The sequence below is a fragment of the Bos mutus genome, chromosome 2 (genome assembly GCF_027580195.1).
Source record: "Bos mutus isolate GX-2022 chromosome 2, NWIPB_WYAK_1.1, whole genome shotgun sequence".
NCBI classification, from domain to species: domain Eukaryota; kingdom Metazoa; phylum Chordata; class Mammalia; order Artiodactyla; family Bovidae; genus Bos; species Bos mutus.
Window position 1 is genome coordinate 29,326,176 of NC_091618.1, and position 26,542 is coordinate 29,352,717.

At 39.1% G+C, this 26,542-nt stretch overlaps 1 protein-coding gene across 2 annotated transcripts in view; it reads right to left on the reverse strand.

The window, feature by feature from the left end:
- Positions 1-7,838: 7,838 nt before the first annotated feature.
- Positions 7,839-26,542, reverse strand: part of CNOT9 (CCR4-NOT transcription complex subunit 9) — a 30,888-nt gene continuing 12,184 nt past the window's right edge. For both annotated transcript variants that reach the window (XM_005889654.3, XM_070386733.1), the window contains 6 exons: positions 25,319-25,434; positions 22,638-22,747; positions 15,414-15,523; positions 10,499-10,597; positions 9,977-10,068; positions 7,839-8,606 (listed from right to left, as the gene is read on the reverse strand). In XM_005889654.3, coding sequence (XP_005889716.1) covers positions 8,438-8,606; positions 9,977-10,068; positions 10,499-10,597; positions 15,414-15,523; positions 22,638-22,747; positions 25,319-25,434 — 696 coding nt within the window. In that variant the 3' untranslated portion in view covers positions 7,839-8,437. The remainder of the gene's footprint in view (positions 8,607-9,976; positions 10,069-10,498; positions 10,598-15,413; positions 15,524-22,637; positions 22,748-25,318; positions 25,435-26,542) is intronic.

Below are 26,542 nucleotides of genomic sequence, written 5' to 3' on the forward strand. Positions count from 1 at the left end.
AAGTGGTGTCATTTCTGAGTGTGCTGGGACCTGGCTGCCTCTTGTGGCTCCTCCAAACATCGCTCAACTGCCTAATATTCTACCATTAGTGCTTATTTATAGCTAAACCTTTAGTCCCATTAAAATAAAATCCTTCTGAGTAATTCCCATAAATGTCCGGATAGTGGTTACTTTGAGGAAAAGAGAGGCATTGCAGTGGGATGGGGCACGCAGCTGGCTTCTGAAATAGCTGGCGAAGTTCTGTTTCTGGTCCTGGGTTGCTGATAAGGGTCTTCATAATAACTTATGAAGCTATACGTTTTATGTAGTTTTCTGTAGCTTTGTTATATTTTACAACAAAAGGGTTTCATGTTTTAGTAACTGGTAATTTCTGAAGCCTTACGAGTCTCAAAATTTATACCTAAGTGGAGTTTACTGCACTGACAGCAGGTTTTAATAAAGGAAAAGGAATACGCAGGGAGTAGAGGCAGAAGAGGGAAGGCCATTCCCGGGGAACAGGAAGATTAGGAGGCACTAAGGTTTAAACTGTGCTGATTTCATATCTTACTTCATAGAGGCTGTTTCCCATGCTTGTCTTATTCTTCTGTTTCCACTCCTCCAACGTTGTCCTGTCCTTATTTTTCCATACTAGCCCTTCCACACTCCAGGATTTTTTTTTTAATTTGGCTTCTTTGGGTCTTAGTTGCAGCCTGGGGGATCTTCGCTGCATCATGTGGGATATCTCATGGATTCTCATGATCATAATCTCATGATCAGCTCATGGACTCTCTGGTTGTGGCACATGGGCTTAGTTGCTCCATAGCATGTGGGATCTTAGTTCCCTGACTAAGGATCGAACCCAAGTACCCTGCATTGCAAGGCAAATTCTTTTTTTTTTTTTTAAATTATTTATCTTTGGTTCTGCTGGGTCTTCGTGGATGTGCACGGGCTTTCTCTAGTTGCAAAGAGCAGAGCCTACTCTTGGTTGTGGTGTGTGGGCTTCTCATGGTGGTGGCTTCTCTCGTGGAGCACAGGCTCCAGGCGGGTGGGCTTCAGTGGTTTCAGTTCACACGCTCTAGAGCACGTGGGTTGAGTAGTTGTGGTGCAGGGGCTTAGTTGCCCCGCTGCAGGTGGGATCTTCCCAGACCAGAGATTGAACCCATGTCCCCTGCATCGACAGGTGGTTTTTTATCCACTGAACCACCAGGGAAGTGCATACACTCCAGGGGTATACATATGGTTTGCCTCTCTGAGTCACTATTTGCCTCACCTAGTTGCAGCACCACCTCATACTCTTCTGGGTGTTCTGTGAGAGGTGTTATCACTCCTCCTGGATTTTCTGATGGGAGTTCAAATCTCAGACATTCTGTTTCAGTGTTCTTATAAGCACCCCAGATTATGTATTCTGATTTTGGGGAAAGCCATTAGAAAACCTTCACAAGGTTACTGTGGCTCCCAGGAATGGCTTAGAAGACAGGTCCACTGCAGGATCTCCTTCAGATCCAGGACAGGAGCAGACACACAGGGCCCTGAGCACAGGAGCTGTCCATCTGGTTTAGTTGCTCCTCTTTCCATAATGATCCTGTCCCATCCCCACACTCTTGTCTATTATTAACAGATCCAGAAACCTGATCAGGGCAGCAGCAGCAGCAGAGGGATTTTCTGGGAACCATGCCCAGGAAAGGCCTAGAAGCCCTAAATTGAAATGAAGGGGTAGCTGGCAAAGAGGAAGACCTCAACAGTGTACCCTGACACTGCTGCACAGGCAAGCCTAGGCTCTCCTCCTGACTCCCAGAGGAGACGCCTTAAACTTCTCTGCTTCAGGGCTGGGGTTTCAGAGACTCACTTCCCAGACCATCCAATCTAACTTCTCACACTTCTGAAATAAAGCTCCCCTTTCTCATTGGTCAAAAAGGAATACTTAAAGTATTAAGTTTCACCTAAAAAATAATCTGTGAGACCACTTGTTGATTTGGGCCTCCCAGGTGGCACTAGTGGTAAAGAACTCACCTGCCAATGCAGGAGACACAAGAGACTTGGGTTCAATCCCTGGGCTGGGAAGATCCCCTGGAGGAGAGCATGGCAACCCACTCCGGTATTCTTAGCTGGAGAATCCTATGGACAGAGGAGCCTGGCAGGCTATAGTCCATGGGGTCATGAAGAGTCGGACACGATTGAAGTGACTAAGCACACCTGTTAACTTAAAAGCCAGGATATTTAACTTGGAAAGATAACAGAATATATAGACACTTCCATTCCAGAGAAAACACTCACAAAAACCTCCAAAATAACCCCCCTTCCCCAAAAAATTAAGGTGGGAGGGGGGACAAGGAGGTATAAGAGAAACAAGAGATCAGATGATAGAGATTAGAATTTAAAATGCAAAGGCCAGGGCTTTGGTGGTGGCTCAGTGGTAAAGAATCTGCCTACCAATGCAAGAGACATGTGTTTGATCGCTGGTCCAGGGAGATCCCACAAGCCTCAGAGCAGCTAAGCCTGTAGTTAGCATGTTGCAACTAGAGAGTAGGCCCCACTCACAACTAGAGAAAAGCCTATGCAGCAGTAAAGACCCAGCACAGCCAAAAACAAAATCTACAATGCAAAGGGTATACCACTGTGAGAGATAAAAGTTTCAGAAAAGTTCACAAAGTAAAATACAACTGTATGCTATTTATAAGTCATGTCTCAGGAAGGTGGGTCTAAAAGGTTAAAGGAGGGTGTCTGGGTGTGGAAGGACTCCAATCTCATTTTTCTTCAAGACTGTCTTGGCTGTTTTGGCACTATCCATTTCCATGAAATAAAAAAAAATTAATTTTATTTATTCACTTATTTTTGGCTGAGCTGGGTCTTCATTGCTTTGCTCGGGCTTTTCTCTAGTTCCATGCAAATTTTAGAATCAGCTTGTCAATCTTCACAAAAATAAACCTGCTGGGATTTTACTTAGAATCGAATTTCACTGGCAGATTGAGAGAACAGGTATCCTTCCGATATTATTTTGCAGTCCATGGAGATTATATGTCTCTTCATCTATGTCTTTTTTTTTTTTTTTTTTACAATTAAGATGTTTCAATTTTTTTATTTTCAAAATGTACTCATGTTGTCAGACTGTAAAGTCATTCCTGAAATTTCATTAGGGTTAAAAACGTTTCTCTAATGGTATCTTATATACAATTTAAAGAAATAAAATTAAGTTATTGTGAAACTTACATAGTGAGATTTCTAAATAGTTGAGAACATAGGCAAGTTCCCACTTTTTTTCTAACAGATATAAGCTAACCTATACCAACGAAGAAAATATTTGGATGCTTGGGGCTGGTGCACTGGGAACAGAGGGATGGTATGGGGAGGGAGGAGGGAGGAGGTTCGGGATGGGGAACACATGTATACCTGTGGCGGATTCATTTTGATATTTGGCAAAACTAATACAATTATGTAAAAAAAAAATAAAATAAAATAAAAATGAAAAAAAAAAAAAAAATATTAGGTGAATTGACATATGTGACTTGACCACATGCCTGTCAATCTTTCTTTCCAGGATGTTGTTTGCAATGTAGAGTCTGCATATCTTTTGGCATACCTATTTTGAGCTATCTGATTTATTATGCTATAATAAACAATATATTTTTGAATTTCATTTTTTATTTATTGTATTTAGAAACACATAATTGACTTTTTTGAGATGCATATTGACTGTATTCTGTGACCTTGCTAAATTCACTTAATTCTAAGAATCTGTAGATTCTTTTGGATTACTTACATACACAATCATGTTGTCAGCATGTTTGTTTTTTCCCTTTATCTTTTTCTTGACATCACACTGGCTGGGACCAGTTTATGGAGTTGTGATAGTGGACATCCTTATCTTATTCTGCATCTTGTGGAGGATGATTTCAGTATTTTATAATTGAGAAGTTTACTACAGGTTTTTTAAAAATAGAATTTTATCTATTTGGCTGCATTGGGTCTTAGTTGGCGGCACTCAGGACCTTTCCTTGGGGTGCAAACTCTCCAGGTGTGATGAGTGAGCCCAGTTGCTCTGAGCCATGTGGGATTAGTTCTCTGATCAGGGATCGAACTTGTATCCTTTGCATTCCAAGGTGGACTCTTAACCACCGGACCACCAGGGAAGTCCCAACCATAGCGTTTTTTTATTAAGGTTTTGTGTTTTCATGAATATGAAACTTTTTCTTTTAAATCTTAAAATTATAAATGAATTTGAATTTTTAGGTCAAAGTAATTATACACAGATATACACATAGGTATATCTACATACACACACATTTAACGATTTTTATTAGATTAAGGATACCCCCTTCTATTCCTGCTTTTCAAAGTTTTTAAAACTCATGAATAGGTATTGAATTTTTTTTCTGTAATACTTGTTTAGCTGTATCAGGTCTTAGTTGCAGCATGGGGGATGCTCGATCTTCACTGCAGCATGCAGGATCTTTAGTTGTGGTACATGGGATCTTACTTTCCTTACCAGGGATCAAACCCTAGCCCCTGCAGTGAGAGCATGGAGTTTCAGCCACTGGACCAACAGGGAAGTCCCAGTACTGAATTTTATAGTGCTCTTTCCTGCGCATATTTAATGATTGTGATTCTTCTCCTGCTTTTTGTTAACTGAATTCAAGCATCAAGTCAATCTATTTTTGCAGTAAATCCAAATCAGATTTGACACATTTTCTATATGTTGCTAGATTTGACTTGACTGGAAATTTTACATTTACATTCATAGGAAAGGTTAGCACCTAGTTTTCCTTCCTTTAATATCCTTGATAGTTTTTGGTGGCTGAGTTATACTGCTTCAAATTTTAATTAAGACCTGTTTTTTCTCTATAGTTTCTGGAAGTTCATGCGATTGGTGACTAAGATGTGAGTGACGTCTCTATTTCATTTCTAACATTGACTTTTTTTCCAGATCAGTCTATAGCTTTATCAGTTTTACTGTTTTTAAGGGAATGACTTTTGGTTACATGTTTTTTATTTCACTTTTTTTTTTTGCACTTCTTCTACTTCTTGAATTTGCTATTCTTTTTCAGTTCCTTATTTGGCTGGACCAGGTCCTTGCTCTGGCACTTGGGATCCCCAGCCGCAGCATACAGTTTTTTTTTTTAGTTGTGGTATTTTAGTTGCAGCACGTGATTCAGTTCCCCGACCAGGGATGGAACCTGGGCCCCCTGCCAAGTCCTAGACACTAGACTATCAGGGATTTCCCTCTTTCCCAGTTTCTTGACATGAGGTGTCTTCATTATTTTTTTTTTTCTAATTTCCTTTGTACTTTTTTTTTCCTGTGATGAGTGGGTTTAGAATTATACTGTTTTATAAGTTAGGGACTTTTCAGTTTTTTCCCCTCTAGCTTAATCCCTCTGTGTTCAGAGAACACTGTATTACTTTAATTTGGGGGGGAAATTTCCTTACTTACAGCTTGATCGTTCAGCTATGATCAATTTTGGTGAAAGGTTTTGGTGCAATTACAAATATGTGCATTGTTGGTTGAGTTACAGTATTTTATGTATGTCAGTTAAGCTAGGTTTGTGTTGTTCAACTTAACCTATTATATCTGCTTTTGAAACACATGTATTTTTTAAAAATGAAATTCTGCAATATTCAGGGAGAAAAATGTCATTTCATTCTATTGTTTTCTATTTCAAATGTTTTCCTTGGACTTTTGATAGAGTAACTTTGCATATTCCTACTCTTCCCCCTCACACTTCCCCAGGCTTTGAGCGGCAGGAATAGTTAGCAAGAGAATCATACATACTGTTAGTAAGGAAGGCATGCTCTGAAGGCTACCAGTACCTCTCCTTGTCCTGTTCCACCACTGAAACAAAGTCCCTCAAGCCTCACAAAAAAGAAGCTGGAAACAGAGGTTGGCTCTGTCTCACTGAGAGCCAGAAACAGGGATGGAAACAAGTCTGGAGATGCAAGTCTTGAACTCCAGAAGGAAATGGCTATTAAAGTTGGTGGTAAAATGTTTCAAGTTTTATCTCTTCATATATGGAAGCCTCTCCCACACCAGTACTAGGTTCTGGCCACTACAGCCAGGAGTGAAGTTCTCTTAAGCAAGACACTTTTATCAGAAAAAAGATGCCACCCCAGCTTCCCAAACAGCTTTTACACATCAGTAAGACTCTTCCAAAGGACTTATCCACAAAGGAACCATCACTGCCCTCTTGGTAGGACAGTGCATGTGTGTGTAGGTGCACAGAGGTAGAGAGGCAAGGTTGACGAGGATCATCTGACCAACAAAATCCAATCTCCACAGTTTAAAGGAAAAACTATTGTTACAAAAACAGAAGCATTTTTATTTCAGTCCTGTTGAGGGAGTGAGAGGGACAGAACACACAAAGTGAGGGGAGGGGGTCTCTTTATTCACACACGACATCAGGACCAACTACAAGGAACAATACCCATTTCCACCCCTCCCCTCAACTCCTACGTGGGGTCCAAGGCCCGCTGAGATTAGATGGTACAAGAATTAAGACACTATTGGCACAGTACAATGGCCAATGCACCGAAAGATGGAGAAGAGAATTTCTCAGGGAGCATGGCCTGGGGCCTGGGGCCTCAACTGCTTCCCCAAAGGAGAGGGAATGAGAAAACTTTGGCTCAGCAGGAAGGCAGTTGGCAAAAACCAGGGTTAACCTAGCTGGAGTCTGCAGGACAGAAACTGTGGGCTGAAGGGAGTCAAGACGTTTATCTAGTCCATGCTGCTCTCTGCTTTCTCCAAGGCTTCTTCTCCTCAGGCTTGAGCTTAGTGAGAGCTGGTCTGGTCCTCCTCTTCATTTTTGAAAGCTGCGGAGTAAGTGCTTATTCTACCCTTCCTACATCTAGGCTACTTCATTACTACTTTCTTGGCTCTAGAGAGACAGAAGCCAACTAATAAGGCCGGCTCCCTTTGTGAAAGTCGGCTTGAAAGAGCCCTTGGGTTGGCAAAACTGCCCCTGCAAAGGTTTTTCTGAGCCTGCCCCCTGTAACTCTCCTCAAATGTGTTCAGACTCACCTTCAACTGTGTAAGATGTGGACTGAAAATATTTGGTCTCTCTAGTTGGGTTATAAATTCCATCTTTGATTGAAGATGGGGATTAGAGAGACAGTAGGTAATGGCAGGTGGAAGGACTGGGGGAAAGCAACGCAATTTAATTTACATTGGACTGCAGATTCAAACCTCTAGATTATGAAGAGAGTCATTTAAAGATCCACAGAAGAAATGGAGAGTCTCTGACACAGTACAAAAAAGTGAAAAATATTACAGAGACAATCTCATAATTCCCACAGACCATAAGGGAATGTGTCCAAAACAAAAGAAAAAAAACAAAAAAACAAAAAACCCAACAAGACTGAGCAAGCAGAGTCCAGTGCTCTATCTTAAATCTGAATAAAATTAACTCATTCAGTTAATACTGCTTCAAGTACAATCATGAAGACACTTGGAATTGTAGATTCACACCAAAGCAAAGAATAGGATCAAGGAGCCTATCATCGTAAGCCCAGATAACCTTCCTTTTAAAAGTCATCCAGGAAATGTCTCTGAGGACTTGAACTAAAGGTGACATTCATCATCTCCTCTCAATACAATATCCTTCCAGGACAGTCTGGTGAATTAAGACGCCTGTTTTAAGTTTAGGAAAGTGAACAAGGGAAGAGCACTGAGATTTGGAAAAGCTAGCAGCGAAAGCCATAAGCAAGGGTTAAGGTCCTTGTGGCATCCAGAACTGGGGGTAGAAGAATGGAGAAGGGAAGGGAAATAGGTGGTGGGTTCCTGCTGTCCTTTGGCTTCATATCCTTCCCCTGCCTCCCATTCCCCCCAACAGCTCACGCAGCTATTGGCCTCCTAGATGTAATGGGATGTAATGCCCAGACCAACTTTTTATTGAGCTTATCCAACTAACAGACTTGTAAACAGTGCCAACTGACAAAGGTTTGCTGAATATTACAGCTTGTGTCCACTACACCTCTCTCTAAGATTAAAAACAAAAAACCAAAGTAAACAAATACTGAGAGAGAGGATGAAGTGACACATCTTGAGTCTTCCAGGAAGGCAAAATAAGAAAACGCCACATGGTTGGTCCCAGGCGTTCACCGTGCCTAGAGCGCTGCTGCCGCCACCAATCTTCCCTCCCGCCAGTGGCTGGGTAGAGGTGAGGGAGAAGGGTCATCGTGGGCCTGCTGCAAATACAGCATTTGCTGGTGTTGACACCCTCCTTGGCTATGGTGGCAAACTGCTGTGTCAGGAACCCGTTTCCTGGGAGTAGCAGAGGGAGCCCAGGTCCTCAAGGCAGCCTGAGATGGCAGCTCATACACCTCAGCGGGGGTACCGTGCCCCTTTTCTCCAGTGCAGTTCAGCATTGAGGTCGTCTATTCCCAGTCGGCGATAAAACCTGAGCTGTTTTCCTTGCAGGTGTCCCCTCCCTCCCCCAACTTGGGGGGAGTAGTGGGAGGGGATGGGGGAGGATCACTGAGGGGGCAGGGGAATCCCCCGGGGATCAGTGACCTGACCCTCTTGCAGGTTCTTCACCAGTTGTGCAAGCCAGCGTTTGGTGGTGGTGTCATCTTTTAGCACCTGGGCGAAGGTCGTATCCTTCAGCTGGTCAGGGAGGCACTGCCTGAGTGCTTCACGTGCCCTACATCAAAAACAAACCAACCAACCAGGGAGACCAAACAAATAAACCCACATTGGGGGACAGGGAAGAGCCCTTTTCTTAGATATAAATATATAGAATCCTGGGAATTTATGGCTCTGTCAAGTACTTTAATAAGCCATTAAAATTATCTAAAGCTTATATTAGACATAGGCTTAGAGACCTCCAGGATCTGTTGTCTGTAAACATTTTCAGAATGTTTCCCCTACATTGAACTTTGTGACAAAGCAAATAGAATAAAATGATGCAACAATTTACCTCAATTCAAACTACTTTCTGATTTATTACAGTTGTCGAAATACTCATGTTAAAAATAAATGGGTGATAGTAAATGAAACATTCCAAAATCAGAAAAATAACAGGGGATATGACCTGATTCATAGTAGGATAAGTTAATGAACTTTTAACTCTAAACTGATAAAAATTTGTGTCTTTCCAAAAACAGCTTCAGTTTTATGTTAAAACTCTTAAGAGATAAGCAGTAAAGCTATCATAAAGTTATTATCAGATGAACTTTCAAATATTTCATTTTCTTTAAAATATTACCAGTAAAAGTCAAATCTGAAAACTCATTAAGGTAAATTAACTATTTATAAGGCTGTTTTTTTTTTTTAAGTTATGGCTTTTGTACTTAGCCTAGTTTCTTTTACAAGGAGAATTTTAAATAAATGTATTTTCAAACTTGGTGAAATCAGGAACCACTAAAGAACAGGAGAAAATGGTCAAAGAAATACTTAGGGCTTAAATAACCTCAGTGGCAGGAGTTCACATTAATCAAGTTATCCCCATTCCTAGGAACACAGAAATCATCCCATTATGTGGTTTAGCAGAATATGAGCAAGTGGCTTTCAGCATGAATTATGGATTTACAAAGCAAAAGGTCAAATTTTTCTAAAATGCACTGTATCTACAATGTATGATTTCCGGCAGAAAGAAATAGGGAGGTAAAATAATTAGCTCAAGGACTTTACAGGAATCAAGAGGAGAACTAGAGATACAATTCAAGAGCCCTCTGGGCTTGTTCCTTTCTTAAGAGATCTTTAAAAATATACTTTTCTTTCTTGTAGAACAGAAAGCTCAAACCACAGGAGTAATGGATCATGAGATTCACTATCTGAACTCTCGGGAATTTTAGAGTAGGGTACAGAGTTTTGGTGGGGAGACAACACTCTGATGGATTTTTAAATTTAGCATTTCAGATTTTAAAAGAAATTAATCAAGGTCTGTCTCAGACGACCTGAATATAGTTTTATCTCTTCCCTGTCCTAAAGATACAGAAGCCATGACATGAGATGGGGCAGACGCTCATCAGAGTATTTCCCCAAAGTCCTCTAAATTCTATAAATGTTTACCTGGGGTTATCTGAGAGTCGAAGGTAACATCTTACTACATGCTTCAGCAAACGGGCGGAAGGTTCTTTGGATAGCTGCAGGACCATCTTACCCTGTTTTCCCCAAAACAAGGTGGGGTAGGAGAGAACATACAAAACACAACATAATCCTAGTTGGTATCAGAGACCAGATATTGCAAGACCTGTTATACAAGGTTTCATGGTTGTTGTTTCCTGTTGGGAGACTGAAGTAGCTCAATGTCGACTGCAAAGAAACTAAGTTGTGTGATCAGAAGCCCTGGTGGTCCAGTGGTTAAGAATCCTCCTTGCAATGCAGGGGGACTCAGGTTCAATCCCTGGTTAGGGAACTAAGATCCCACATGTCCTGGGGCAACTAAGCCTACACAACTACTGAGCCTGTGAGCTCTAAAGCCCAGGTGTCACAACTAGAAAGAAGCCTACACGCAGCAACAGAGGATCCCCCATGCCACAACTAAGACCCAACACGGCCAAATAAATAAAAAAGGTAAAGGAAAGAACTCACCAAGATCATGGCGACATGGGAGAAACGCTCATATGTCTGACATATATAAGCCAAACCAGTGTCATCTAAGAGGATCTTCTGGAGGATAAATGTGGCAACCTGGAGTAAAACAAAATTAAGGAGTCTAAAACATTGTTCAGACTTGTCTTCCAACTGTCTACTCCTCTCCTAGGAATAACCATGAAGTAGAAAACTAAGAAAATACCCCTGCATTCTAGATAACTTAATTATGACAACTTATGCACAGTACAAAAAAATTAATACATATTACCATATTCAACATTAAGTGCCAGAATTTTTCCTAAAGCTGTAACATGCCTTATCTTATTTTCACAACAAACCTATGAGGTAGGTACCGTTGTTATTTTACTTAAAAAGAGCAGGTAATCATCAGAGTCTAAAAACAGAGAGGTTTTCTTAGTTATTGAACACCTATGTGCCAGGTATAACTGTTAATCAATCAATAACTTGCCAGATTAAGATCCCAAGCAACAAAGTGACTAAATCAGAGTTGAGATCCAAACCTAGTTAAACACAGAGCTTCCCAGTTTTCCATGGGCCAAGATGATTTCAGAAACGCAGCCATGCCTCATCTCTTCCAAATGAGTTAGGTAAGATTTTTCCTATTCTTAAAAGACCGTTAAGAAAATAAGATTTTTAAGCCTCCCTTCAAAAACTTCCAACAGTAATAAAGAATACACTCAATTTAAGCTTGATTTAAGCTCATTAACTCTTACACAGATGGGGTTAAAAAAGTTTTAATTCAAGTCAAATGATTATTATAATGATTCTCTTCCTTAGCTGATCATCAGAATCAACTGTGGGAATTATTTGCTTTATTTTACTATTTTACTGGTGTATAACATTGTGGTCAGCTAAATAATGGCCCCCGAGCATATCCAGGTCATAATCACTAAACCCTGAGGATGCTACTTCATAAGGCAAAAGGTACTTTGCAGATGTGATTGTTAAGAATCTTGGGGGGATTAACCATCTTGGATGATCCAGGTGGGCCTTAGGTCATTATCACAAGGGTTCTTATAAAAGGGAAGTGGAGGGAGATGTGACCATAGAGAAAGTGATATGACAGAGGCACAGATTTGAACATGCTACACTGCTGGCTGTCAAGATGGAAGAGGGAGGAATAGCCAAGATGTGCAATTCTAAAAGCCGAAAAAGGCAATTCACCTGCCAATGCAGGAGACACGGGCTTTATCCTTGATCTGGGAAGATCCCACATTTCTCAGAGCAACTGGGCCCATGTACAACTACTGAGCCTGTGCTCTGAAGCCCAGGAGCCTCAACTATGGAAGCCTAAGCCCTAGAGTCCATGCTCTGCAACGAGAGAAACCACTGCAACGAGAAGCCTGCACACTAAAAAGGAGTCCCCACTCGCCGCAATTAGAGAAAGCCCGTGTGTAGCAACAAAGACCCAGCACAGCAAAAAATAAACAAACAAAATCATATTTTTTATATATATATATATATATATATATATATAAAGAAAGAAAGAAAGCTGAAAAAAAGCAAGGGAAGAGATTCACTCCTAGAGTCTCCAGAGGCAATGCCATCCTTACGGGCACCCTGACTTAAGCTGGTTAAACTGAATTTATGGTTTCTGGCTTCCATAAACTGGTAGTGTTTTAAGCCACTGAGCTTGTGACAATCTTTTATGGCACGAATAAGAAAATCAAACAAACATATACACAGTAAAATGTGTTAAGTGTACTAATCTTAAGTGTATTTTGATTTTTACTTATTCCACATCTGTGAACCACAACCAGATTAAAATACAGAACATTAGGAAGTTGGGATTTACATATACACAATACTATAAGCTGACTCATTAGAAAAGACCCTGATGCTGGGAAAGATTGAAGGCAGGAGGAAAAGGGGACTACAGAGGATGAGATGGTTGGATGGTGTCACCGACTCAACGGACATGAGTTTGAGCAAGCTGTGGGAGATGGTGAAGGTCAGGGAAGCCTAGTGTGCTGCAGTCCATGGAGTTGCAAAGCGTTAGACACAACTGAGTGACTGAACAACAATAATATAAACAGATAACCAACAAGGACCAATTGTATAGCACAGGGAACTATACTCAGTATCTTGTAATAATCTACAGTGGAAGAGAATATATATCTATATATTCTTTCTCTCTCTATATATATATATAAAGAATATATATTTATGAATCACTTAAAATGTACACCTGAAACTAACACAATATTGTATAAGTCAACTATAAACTATAATAAAAATAAAATAAAAATTTTAAATATAGAACATTTTCAGCACTCCAGAAGATTCCCGTGTACCTTTCCCCAGTCATATCCTTCCCTGAGAGGGAGTTACTATTCTGATTTATCCTCACTGACTGGTTTTGACCACTCTGGACTTTTACATACATGGTCATACAGTATGAACTCATACGTGCCTGGGTTCTTTCATCTGACGTAATATCACCTATGCTGCATATATCAGCAGTTCATTCTTCTTAACTACTGTGTAATTTATTTTGTAATATACTACAGTTCTATCTTTCATGAGCAAAAGTGCCATAAACACTCCTATACATGTTCCGATGCCCATAAGAGCTCATTTTTTGGGTATGTGTGTGTGCCATGTGCCTTGTGGGACTTTAGTTTCTCGACCAGGGATCGAATCTGGGCCCTTGGCAGTGAAGGCATGGAGTCCTAAACGCCAGGGAACTCTGTAGAGCTCATTTTTCTTGGGTATATATGCAGGAGTGGGACTGCTGAGTCACAGGGTAGACTTATGTTTATAGTGGGTACCACCAAACAGCTTTCCAAAATAACATACTATACACTTTTCCAGAGGGATTTAAAAAAAAACAAAAAAACACACAAATGTCCATACTTTATCACTCTGGACAACGGTTCAGTAAGTCAGAGATGGAACCTGGACACTGATGTTTTTAAAACACTTGACAGGTGATCATGTCACACAGCCTTGATTGAGAACCTCTGTTTCACCTGATGCCTACTATGACAAGGCCTGAGACTAAGGATTTGTACATGAAAAGTTAACATGACAAGGTCTTTACTTGCATGGACCAAAAGAAGATAGACATGCCAGGAACTGACTACAAATAATGTTATAAGGCAGGATAGGAGAAGCATTCTAGTTGAAGTGTAAAGGTTGATGGGAACTTCTAAACATCAAGGATGAATTAATTTTAGTAATGGGCAAGAAATGAAAATGGAGGGATCGTTAGGATGGGGGCTCGTGGAAGAAATGTCACAAAAGAAGAAAATGAATCTTTGTCTGTCCCAGCCATAAGAAGCCAACTTGAAAAACACCTATTCACAGGCAACTATGAATTTAAAAACAACAGAATACAGTTGTACCCATTCCAATCCTGTCCCAGAAATCCACTGAAATTAACAAAATAAATAAAATTAAGGAAGAAATGAGAAAAGAAAAGCATGAACACAGATCACATGTCACTTATCCTTTGTGTGTTTAGTAGAAAGTTGAAGGCAGAGGTATAAATCCTCCCTAAAACACACACCCTAGACTGGCAGGCTGGGTGGAAAAGTATTCAGAGGCAAAACACTTGACTTAAAAACTGCCAACTTCAGCTCATAACATCTCTCTTTCCATCCATTATTTTTAAACAAACAGCAATCCTGGATAGAAAGACTCCCACAGGGAAACTTTTATAGAGATATAACCCAAGAAACGGTAGCAAGTAATACTTATCTGCATTTTCAAGGAAACTGAAGTGAATATGAACTTTAAAAAAACATTTTTAAAAAGTTAAAAGAAAATACAAAATTCAAAGAAGAGCTGAAACAACAGGAGAAGTGAGAAGCACAGACTAGAGGAAAAAATTAATAAATTAATACAATTTGTATTAATACAAAAATTAACAGAAAATTAATACAAATTAATAAATTAATACAAAATTAAACTGCTACATGTATACATATTTATGGAAAGATTCTACAAAAAAGTAATAATACTGGCTACTACTGAGAAGAACTGAGACGTAAGGTAGAAGACTTACATTTATTTGCTTGTATACCTATTTGTAGTAGCATATGAATTTTTACTTTATTTGTATTGCATATTCACAACAAACAAACTTTAAATCATTACATCTGCTTATATCCAACTCAGCAATACTTACCTAATTAAAAATTAAAGTGAATAGTCAATGTGACCAGATATACTTTAGAAGCAGAGGTTAGATATTGCTAAAAATAGCAACATGGAAAAGTAGCCTTGAGAAAAATCACATTATATGAAATTAAAGATAGAAAGTAATTAGAGGGTAAGAAGAGACACATGAAAAATAGACAATACAGCATAACTGATGTTGCTTAAGCAAGAGGCCAAAACAAAGAGGAAACTATAAAAATTAACAACAAAAAAGACACAATGAGTAGGCTCTTTCAGAAAAAAATCTGACAAGGAAAATATCAGGCTGACTCAAGATTTCACTACAACATTCAGTACCAGAAGACAACATGGCTATGATAATGGAGTTCTGAGAGGGAAGACAGAGGTGAGAATTCTATAACCAGTTACATTATCATCCATGGTTAAAATACAAAGCAGGTAGAAGCTCAAGTGTATATATATATATATATATATATATATATACATACTTGATTATGTATAAAGAATGTCTGGAAAAATATACCTGTGGAGTCAGAAGGGGGTTCAGATAAAAGGGAGAAATTTATTATTTAACTTAATATATTCTTCTGATGGTTCTAGGTTCTTAAATCATCATTATATAACAATTTTTATTCAAAAGAGAAAAAAACATTCACGAAAGTTTCAAAAACTTTCATTTTTGAAGGGAGGCAGAAAAAGATAACTCAACCATGAAGAAGTAGTCCAACAGTCAACACAACATAGAATCTAAGATAAAAACACACACCGTTTTAGAAAGTTCACTTCCAGATTCCATAATTCGCAAACACAAAGGGATAATTTCTGTTGTCAATAGAAAGTTGATTACTTCCTGCTCATCTGTTTTCACCAGAGCCCCTAAAGAAAATATGGACAAACGAAATTACTTCAGAGTCAGGGTTTCCAACTAAAATTGTTCATCCGTCTAGTTGTGGAACTTAGTAACATACAACACAAACTGTAGTTTTTATGTCAGAGAATCAGATTCAAACCCTGGCTTTAAAAAAAAAAAAAAAGGAGCAAGAAAAGCACAGGTTGACTGTTGACACTAAAAGATCAGGTACAAAGTCCGGTCCATCACATAGTTAGCATCAGTTTAGCTACTTAAGTAATTATTCTATCACTTTGGTAGACAATCACACAATAATATCACCATCTCTTCTCCATGTACTTTAGGTAAGAGAGAATTCTTGTTGTCATTGTTGTTCTAGTTTCCTAATCATGTTGGACTCTGCGACCCCGTGGACCACAGCCCACCAGGCTCCTCTGTCCATGTGATTTCCCAGGCAAGAATACTGAAGTGGGTTGCCACTTCCTTCTCCAGGGGATCTTCCTGATCCAGGGATCATATCTGCATCTCCTGCATTGGCAGGTGGATTCTGTGCCCCTGAGCCACCAGGGCAAAGTAGTGAAGTATTAGTCGCTCAGTCATGTCCAACCCTTTGTGACCCCGTGGACTGTATAGCCTGCCAGGCTCCTCTGTCCACGGAGTTCTTCAGGCAAGAAAACTGGAGTGGGTTGTTATTCCTTTCTCTGGGGGATCTTTCCACCCCAGGGATAGAACCCAGGTCTCCTGCATTGCAGGCAGATTCTTTACGGTCTGAGCCACCAGGGAAGCCCTGGTGAGAGTTCTGTATCAGTATTAAAGCATACTCTCAGGTACAAAGAAACAATGCCCTCTGAATCCTACTCACAATAGGTATAAATGACTTCCTGGTTATTTAATTGCCCCTATTTCCCCCAAAAGCAAAACACTGTAGGGCATACCTAAACAAGAAACACATACCTAGATTCTAATTCTGGTTCCACCGAAGTTTGATAAAGTTACCTTCACTTTGCAAGCCTCTGCTATTTTAATAAATAAGAGCTGCTGCTGCTGCTGCTAAGTCGCTTCAGTCGTGTCCAACTCTGTGCGACCCCATAGACGGCAGCCCACCAGGCTTCCCCGTCCCTGGGATTCTCCAGGCAAGAACACTGGAGTGGGTTGCCATTTCCTTCTCCAATGCATGAAAGTGAAAAGTGAAAGTGAAGTCGCTCAGTCGTTCCCGACTCTTAGTGACCCCATGGACTGCAGCCTACCAGGCTTCTCTGTCCGTGGATTTTCCAGGCAAGAGTACTGGAGTGGGGTGCCATTGCTTTCTCCGAAATAAGAGTTAGACAAATAATTTCCAAAATTATCCCAATTCTACTACTCTGCTGGTTTCGAAACTTACACCATTGACCAGATGACAGACACAGTTCAATGATATCCTCTTCATTCTGTATACAGGGAGTCAAAGTCCCATTAAACAAATGACTGTTCCCTGAGTGGTCCAATGCTTCGCTAGCTTTTATATCAAAGGCCTTAGTTAACTCGACCTGTAATAACCATAGTCAGTTACTTCAGAAGAGACTGGTATCATTTGCTTTAACCAGAACTGGCAATCTACAAATACTACATCTTTAAACAGCACAAACCATAACTAACTAACATGGCCTACAACAGATGTCAAATTACTATCTCATTTAGACTTTTTACATGGGGGTCTAAAATCCATCTTGAATTAATTTTTATAGAGTACAAGATATGGGTCATGGTTCATTGCTTTACATATGAATATCCAATTGTTCTACCACCATTTATTGAAAAGACTATCCTTTCTTCACTAAATTCTCTTTGTGCCTTTGTCAAAAATCCAATTGACCTTATTTGTGTGGGTTTATTTCTGTACACTCCACTCTGCTCTGTAAGTCCTTATTTTCTCCAACACCACAATATCTTGACTTTTGTAGTTTCCCAGTAGATCTGGAAATTAGGTAGACTATATCTTCCAAGTTTATATCCTTCTTTTTAAAAAATGGATATTCTAGTTCATTTGCCTTTTCAGATACAATCTTAGGATCACCAAGGGCTTCTCTTCTGGCTCAGCTGAAAAGAATCTGCCTGTAATGCGGGAGACCTGGGTTTGATCCCTGGGTTGGAAAAATCCCCTGGAGAAGGGAAAGGCTACCCACTCCAGTATTCAGCCTGGAGAATTCCATGGCTCACATAAGAGTCGGACACGACTGAGAGACTTTCACTAGGATCACCAATTTCTATTAAAAACTTCTACTAGAATTTTGTTAGAATTGCTCTAAAACTATACATCATTTGGGGGCAGAATGACATCGTAATATTGAATCACTGATATACCAACTGATAAACATGGTTTATCTCTACATTTATTTAGGTTTTCTTTGATTTATTTTATCATTGCTTTATAGTTTGTAACTACAGACTTTGCACATATTTTGTAAAATTTACACCGAAGTTTTTCAAATATTTTGGTAAAATTTCAATTTCTATTTAGCTCAAGCATACCAAAATATGACTTTTATGTACTAACTCTATCCTACAACCTTATTAAGTTCACCAGTACTAGTAGCTTTTTTCTGTAGATTCTTCAACACAGGTTGTCTATGAATAGACAATCTTATTCTTGCTTCTTTTAAAAAAATTTTAACTTAAAGTTTTCATTATGAAAGTATTGCTGGCTTCATCAAGAGTTGAGAAGCCCCCTCTGCACGTTCTGGAAAAGTCTTAAACATTTTTTCTTTTTAAGTGCACTTTAGCAGACTGTATTTTTCAAAGAATCTGTCATTTCACCTAGGTGGTGAAATTTATGGACAAAGTTATTAGCAGTATTATCTTACTTTCCTTTTGTCTGAGGAGTCTTACACAATTTCCCCTTCCATTTATCACATTTGCCAATTGGTGTCCTTTTTTTTCCTCGTCTGTCTGGTTAGAGGTTTATTAATTTCATCGTTTTTTTCAACAAAAAATTGGGGATGGATGAAATGGGTGAAGGTGGTCAGAAGGTACAAACTTTCAGTTGCAGGGTAAGTAAGATCCAGAGATATAATGTATAGCATGGTGACTACAGTAACAACACTGTAGTGTATGTCTGAAGGCTAAGAGAAATCTTCAGTTCATTTCAGTTCAGTTCAGTCGCTCAGTCGCGTCCGACTCTTTGCGACCCCATGAATCGCAGCACGCCAGGCCTCCCTGTCCATCACCAACTCCTGGAGTTCACCCAGACCCACGTCCATCAAGTCAGTGATGCCATCCAGCCATCTCATCCTCTATCGTCCCCTTCTCCTCCTGCCCCCAATCCCTCCCAGCATCAGAGTCTTTTCCAATGAGTCAACTCTTCGCATGAGGTGGCCAAAGTACTGGAGTTTCAGCTTTAGCATCATTCCTTCCAAAGAAATCCCAGGGCTGATCTCCTTCAGAATGGACTGGTTGGATCTCCTTGCAGTCCAAGGGACTCTCAAGAGTCTTCTCCAACACCACAGTTCAAAAGCATCAATTCTTCGGCGCTCAGCCTTCTTCACAGTCCAACTCTCATATCCATACATGACCACAGGAAAAACCATAGCCTTGACTAGATGGACCTTTGTTGGCAAAGTAATGTCTCTGTTTTTGAATATGCTATCTAGGTTGGTCATAACTTTCCTTCCAAGGAGTAAGCGTCTTTTAATTTCATGGCTGCAGTCACCATCTGCAGTGATTTTGGAGCCCAGAAGAATAAAGTCTGACACTGTTTCCACTGTTTCCCCATCTATTTCCCATGAAGTGATGGGACCAGATGCCATGACTTCGCTTTCTGAATGTTGAGCTTTAAGCCAACTTTTTCACTCTCCTCTTTCACTTTCATCAAGAGGCTTTTGAGTTCCTCTTCACTTTCTGCCATAAGGGTGGTGTCATCTGCATATCTGAGGTTACTGAGATTTCTCCCGGCAATCTTGATTCCAGCTTGTGTTTCTTCCAGTCCAGCGTTTCTCATGATGTACTCTGCATATAAGTTAAATAAACAGGGTGACAATATACAGCCTTGACGTACTCCTTTTCCTATCTGGAACCAGTCTGTTGTTCCATGTCCAGTTCTAACTGTTGCTTCCTGACCTGCATAGAGGTTTCTCAAGAGGCAGGTCAGGTGGTCTGGTATTCCCATCTCTTGAAGAATTTTCCACAGCTTATTGTGATCCACACTGTCAAAGGCTTTGGCATAGTCAATAAAGCAGAAATAGATGTTTTTCTGGAACTCTCTTGCTTTTTCCATGATCCAGCGGATGTTGGCAATTTGATCTCTGGTTCCTCTGCCTTTTCTAAAACCAGCTTGAACATCAGGAAGTTCACGGTTTACGTATTGCTGAAGCCTGGCTTGGAGAATTTCGAGCATTATTATCCTAGCATGTGAGATGAATGCAATTGTGTAGTAGTTTGAGCATTCTTTGGCATTGCCTTTCTTTGGGACTGAAATGAAAACTGACCTTTTCCAGTCCTGTGGCCACTGCTGAGTTTTCCAAATTTGCTGGCATATTGAGTGCAGCACTTTCACAGCATCATCTTTCAGGATTTGGAATAGCTCAACTGGAATTCCATCACCTCCACTAGCTTTGTTTGTAGTGATGCTTTCTAAGGCCCACTTGACTTCACATTCCAGGATGTCTGACTCTAGGTCAGTGATCACATCATCGTGATTATCTGGGTCGTGAAGATCTTTTTTGTACAGTTCTTCTGTGTATTCTTGCCACCTCTTCTTAATATCTTCTGCTTCTGTTAGGTCCATACCATTTCTGCCCTTTATCGAGCCCATCTTTGCATGAAATGTCCCCTTGGTATCTCTAATGTTTTTGAAGAGATCCCTAGTCTTTCCCATTCTGTTGTTTTCCTCTACTTCTTTGCATTGATCATTGAGGAAGGCTTTCTTATCTCTTCTTGCTATTCTTTGGAACTCTGCATTCAGATGCTTATATCTTTCCTTTTCTCCTTTGCTTTTTGCTTCTCTTCTTTTCACAGCTATTTGTAAGGCCTCCCCAGACAGCCATTTTGCTTTTTTGCATTTCTTTTCCATGGAGATGGTCTTGATCCCTGTCTCCTGTACAATGTCACAAACCTCATTCCATAGTTCATCAGGCACTCTATCTATCGGATCTAGGCCCTTAAATCTATTTTTCACTTCCACTGTATAATCATAAGGGATTTGATTTAGGTCATACCTGAATGGTCTAGTGGTTTTCCCTACTTTCTTCAATTTCAGTCTGAATTTGGCAATAAGGAGTTCATGATCTGAGCCACAGTCAGCTCCTGGTCTTGTTTTTGCTGACTGTATAGAGCTTCTCCATCTTTGGCTGCAAAGAATATAATCAATCTGATTTCGGTGTTGACCATCTGGTGATGTCCTTGTACAGAGTCTTGTGTTGTTGGAAAAGGGTGTTTGCTATGACCAGTGCATTTTCTTGGCAAAACTCTGTTAGTCTTTGCCCTGCTTCATTCCGTATTCCAAGTTCTTATCACAAGGGGAAAAAAAGTGTAACTATGTAATGACGGATGTTAACCAAACTTACTGTAGTGGTCACTTTGCAATATATACATATACCAAATCATCATATTGTATACCAAAAACTAATACAGTGTTTTTGTCATGTCTCAGTAAAAAAACACCTGCTATTGGTTTCACTGATGTCATCTATTGATTTTCTGTTCCCATTTTTATTGATAGCTAGTCTTTATTATTTCCTTCCTTTTGTTTGCTCTGGTTAAATTTGCTCCTTTTTCTAATTTTTAAAGAAAAGCTTAGCTCACTGATTGAAGACCTCTTTCTTTCTAGTATAAGCATTTAATGATACAAATTTTCCTCTAAGCTCTGCTTAAATCTGGATCCTACAAATTTTGATATGTTATATTTTTATTTTTACTCAGTTTCAGGTATTCTCTAATTTATGCTATTTATCACTTCATTTATATTCAAACTCATCTGATAAGCCTTGAACTGTAGGAAAGAGTCTAGGCACAAACATTCACCTTCTGCTTGTTCTTTCAAATGACTTGGGAGAAACTGAGTTTCTAAAAATATATGCAAGGGTAGACAACTACCTTAATACCATCCAACTATTTTTTTCCACACCTCCCCACTATCAGCCTTTATCCTAACATAAATGCAGCATCCAACCATAGCAGTAGGATGATCTGAATTAGAATAATGAACATAAATGTTTCCTTTGGCTAGAATCATGCTGATGTTTCAAAGCCTACATGAGAAGTTTTTATATCTTAAAAGCAGAAAAGAATATACTGGGAAAAAAGTTTCTAATTAGAGGACTTCTTAGGAGAAGATGTAAAAAACCATAACATTCATAACAGATACTCCTTAAAAGTAGAATAAAATGTTTTTGAGAAATACCAAACTTTCAAATTATACCTCCTGATTCATGGTTTACAATCATAAGGATGAAAGACAGGTTCAATATAAAAATAATAATTTAACAAAACAAAGCTTCTATAATTGATGTTCTTATTACTTGGTTATTATGTCAAGCAAAAACTATGAGAAAAAGACACTGAAAAAAGGAAGGGCAATTTAAGAAAGAAATTTTCTTGACTGTATTTACATTTCACAAATTTACCGATTTTACTATCTAGGAGTCTGAGATGTGAAATAGCTAATATATAATTTGCTTGAGTAAAAACTATTTTAGATACATGTCTAATAATAAATGCATATGAAAACATTAACTTGAACATGCAAAAATTCAACAAGGTAAAATAGAAGGTAAATCCCTGGAATTAGGGGAGAACAGTCTAGAAGTGAGAAAGATGAAAAATCAAATGAAAATAACAAACTAAAACTCTTATTCCTGTAACAATTTTCTTTGTTGATTAATGCTCTTTTATGTTACTTTTCCTACAATTAATAAACATTTCTACATATACACTGAATTTAATCCCAAATGTTGGGCCTCATAGCCTTACACTCAGAATGGTACTTGGTAAGAACAACCATGTTCCTGATATTCATTAGTAAAAACTGTTTTATTAGACTCAACCCCAAAGACAAAAATAAACAATAGGTAAACAAAAGCTATAAAAGACCAGACAAAACACCTAAGCCAGAACCACTATTATGAATGATGATGATTCCAGGCTTGCAGAATGATCCTAATAACTTACCAATAACTCCAAGACTGGTTAGCCGAAGATACTCAAAGGGTCGTGTTTTGCTGACAGTGTGCAAAAAGGGGTACAAAAAAAGTGGGATGTGTGCTGCAAGAAATGCCGACCTGAAAGAAGAGAAGAATTGCATTCTGAGCTTAGAGCTAATTTCTAAGGATTCTGAACATTCAAATTCCCAGGTAGTTAATTTTGTAAGGCCTTTAACATTGCTTGACCGAGAAATCTCTAGGGAAGACCATTACTGGTCTTTAATTTAGCCCAGTGGTTCTCAGCTGGGGTAATTTTGACCCCCTGGGTCATGTGGCAGTATCTGGAGATATTTTTAGTCGTCACAGCTGAAGTGACTGACATCCACTGGGCAGAGGCTGGGATGCTGATAAAAAATTTTACAGTGCACAGGACAGTCCCGTTTTCCCCCTCCTCCTACCACAAAGACAATCCAGCCCAAAATGTCAACAGTGTCAAGGCTGAAAAACCCTAGCCTAGGCCAATGGTTAAAAGAACACCAAATTTCCCCTGAAACCAGTACCAAGTACTTAAAAACTGATAACATACCCAATTGCAAATTTTAAAAATAGGTCATAAAATGTACTTAAGTGCACAAGAGATTCTCCTATATGTCTCCTCTCACCTCATTTATGAGTGAATAACAATAATATTCACAGGTACAAGCTGACAAAACCTTAGAAACCAAGACAACAAAATAAAGCAGCCACTATCAAGGTTTTATCTGTTACACTTAAATACACTTCTTTGTTAGAGCTCTCAGATAAACCAAGTATCCTAGAAACACTTATATCTGCAGCTGGACTGCAAGGAGATCCAACCAGTCCATTCTGAAGGAGATCAGCCCTGGGATTTCTTTGGAGGGAATGATGCTGAAGCTGAAACTCCAGTACTTTGGCCACCTCATGCGAAGAGTTGATTCACTGGAAAAGACTCTGATGCTGGGAGGGATTGGGGGCAGGAGGAGAAGGGGACGACAGAGGATGAGATGGCTGGATGGCATCACTGACTCGATGGACATGAGTCTGAGTGAACTCCGGGAGTTGGTGATGGACAGGGAGGCCTGGCGTGCTGCGATTCACAGGGTTGCGAAGAGTCGGACACGACTGAGCGACTGAACTGAACTGAGTATGTTCAGCAACTAATATGGAATCAGTCTATTACTTTATATAATTTATAACTGTTACACCTTACAGGAGAGTTAATACTCCAAAATTTTAACCAAATACTCTTGTATTTTTCTTAAGTACTTAAAAGTAATTTTCTTAGCAAAGTTTCTAATGTTCCAAAAGGTCAGTGCTAATCCAGCACTCAGATTTTATAAGGAAAACCTGACAAAGAAAGGAAAAGCTTTAATAAGATGACTATTAAGCACCTTAAGACCATAAAAGCCACAGAGCAGATTTCTGAACAGAATCTCCCCTTTCTTAACTTGTCATATATAGCAGCAAGGCAAAAATTTCTCAACTTGTGTATCAATTCTCATTTATGACAGAGGTTGACTAGAATCCTGTGTTCAAAAAGGTTCTGAAGCCAAATCTGGCTTACTATGTGAGAAAAAGTGCTGAGTACAGACACTGAATTCCTACTAAGTACCACGCACTGTGCCTCATGCATGGCACAGTGATGCCTACCATGGATTCAGGAGCAAGTAGTAGCTGTATACTTGACTTCCTGAGAGGTGATCACCACTCCTTTAAAGTTACTTACTAACAACAGGCAAAAAGTAAATGAGACAATGGAATATTATTCAGCCTTAAAAAGGAAGGAAATTCTGACATATTCAACAGTACTGATGAACCTTGAGGACATTATGTTAAGTGAAATAAACCAGTCACAAAAAGGCAAATACTATATGACTCCATTTATAATGAGGTATTCAGAATAGTCAAAATCATAGAAAGGAGGACAGTGGTTGCCAGGAGCTAGGGGACAGGGGGATGGGAAGTTAATGTTTAATGGGTATAGAGTTTCAGTTTTACAGGATGAAGAGAACTACAGAAATGGATGCTGGGACAGTGGCACATTATTAACGAATTTAAAACTACTGAACTGAACACTTAAAATCGGGACTTCCCTAGTGGTCCAGTGGTTAAGAATCTGCCTTGCAATGCAGGGGATGTGGGTTTGATTCCTGGTTGGGGAAGTAAGATACCACATGCTGCAGGACAATTGGGCTCATGTGCCACAACCATTGAGCCTATATGCCACAACTAGAGAGAAGCCTGCAAGCCACAATGAAAATCTTGCATGTTGCAACTAAACCCAACACAGCCAAAAATAGATGAATAAATAAAAATAAAATGGTTCAAATGATATATTTTATGTTATTTATATTTTACCACAATTTAAAAAATCAATTGTAAAAGAACATGTTACTATGGTTGATTCATGTTGATGTTAGGCAGAAACCAACACAAACTGTAAAGCAATTATCCTTCAAGTAAAAAAAAAAAAAACACATAACATGTTAAACAATACCATATTGCCACTACACCAAAATTTGGTGAAATTAGAAACCAGAAATTCTTCAGGAAAAAAAAAAGTAGGAATCCTAAAGAACCATACCAACACAGGTGCACCCTCCTGCAAGCCCCTCCTCTCATCATTCAGAAGTTTTAGGACCACATTCAATACAAACCTCTACCCACACATCCATCCAAAGTATTTACCTGGTTTCTGGGTGTGACGCCACACACTGCAGTAATGCTAGAGCATTGCAAACTCTGTTAGACTGGTGTGCTGTCAAGGTGGGTGGGTTGATAGATGGATAAATATTTACAATTTCCTAAAAAATGGAAATCAACACCATATGAGCACGGAATAACTTTAATTCCCATGGTATGAAAGCCAACAATTTTAATTCTGTATACCCAATAAGAACAGAACCATCAAAGAGGGGGCAGAAATAAACAATATTCCTTTCATCACAAATATACCTGACTGAGACTATTTGAAACATATTATCCCTAGGAAGACTTCTAAGGAGGCAACTGTGGTTACCCATACTTTTCCCTATATTCTGTATCATCTGTGGAGGCTTTCACTTGAGGGACTCCCCTTCCCCCATCTTTGTCAACACCCTATTTAGGTTGTAGTGATGAGACAGTTAGCCAGAAAATGTCAGTAAATCAACCACTTTAACTCATAAAGTTTCTGTTTGGTCATGCAGCAAGTGCAAAAAGGGGGAGATAAGAAAGTGCGTATATGTGTGGGGATATGTACAAACAGCAGAGAACATACGTATTCTCTGTCAAAAGGTGATGATTTGCTGAACACAATTCCATTTATCTTAACTGTAAAATTTTTACACATAAGAAAGACTAGTTTCCTGGGTATATGCAGTATACATAGAATATGAATTTACTCAACAGATTTTAAAAATTAATCTAATTATTAGGAATGTGGACAATATTTTAGAAGATGATCACATCTTGGTTCTTAGGACTACATCATATCAATTTATTCCCCGGAAATGACTGTTCTAGTCAGAATCAAATATTAGTTATTTATTCTTTAATGTACAAGAATACCCACCTTTACTCCTATGGCTGTTATATCTTTACTCTAGCATTTTCTTTACCCAGAATATACCTTTCAGTTCTTATACCTCTCTCCCCACCACCATCCTCAGTCCACCTGGTCATACAGTATTATTTTACAGTACTCCTAAAGCTGTGTTTCTCAAAGTGCAGTTCTTACATCACCTACATAAAAATCATCTGGGAGCAGGAGCTGCTTGTTAAAAATACAGATTTTTCATTTTAGACTAAATAAATCAAATCTCCTGGGTAGAATCCAAGAATTTCATTTTAATGAGTATCTTAGATTTTTCTAAAACAAGATTCTTACAAATGTTAACGCTTAAAAAAAAAAACTACCAAAGTTTTCAAAAT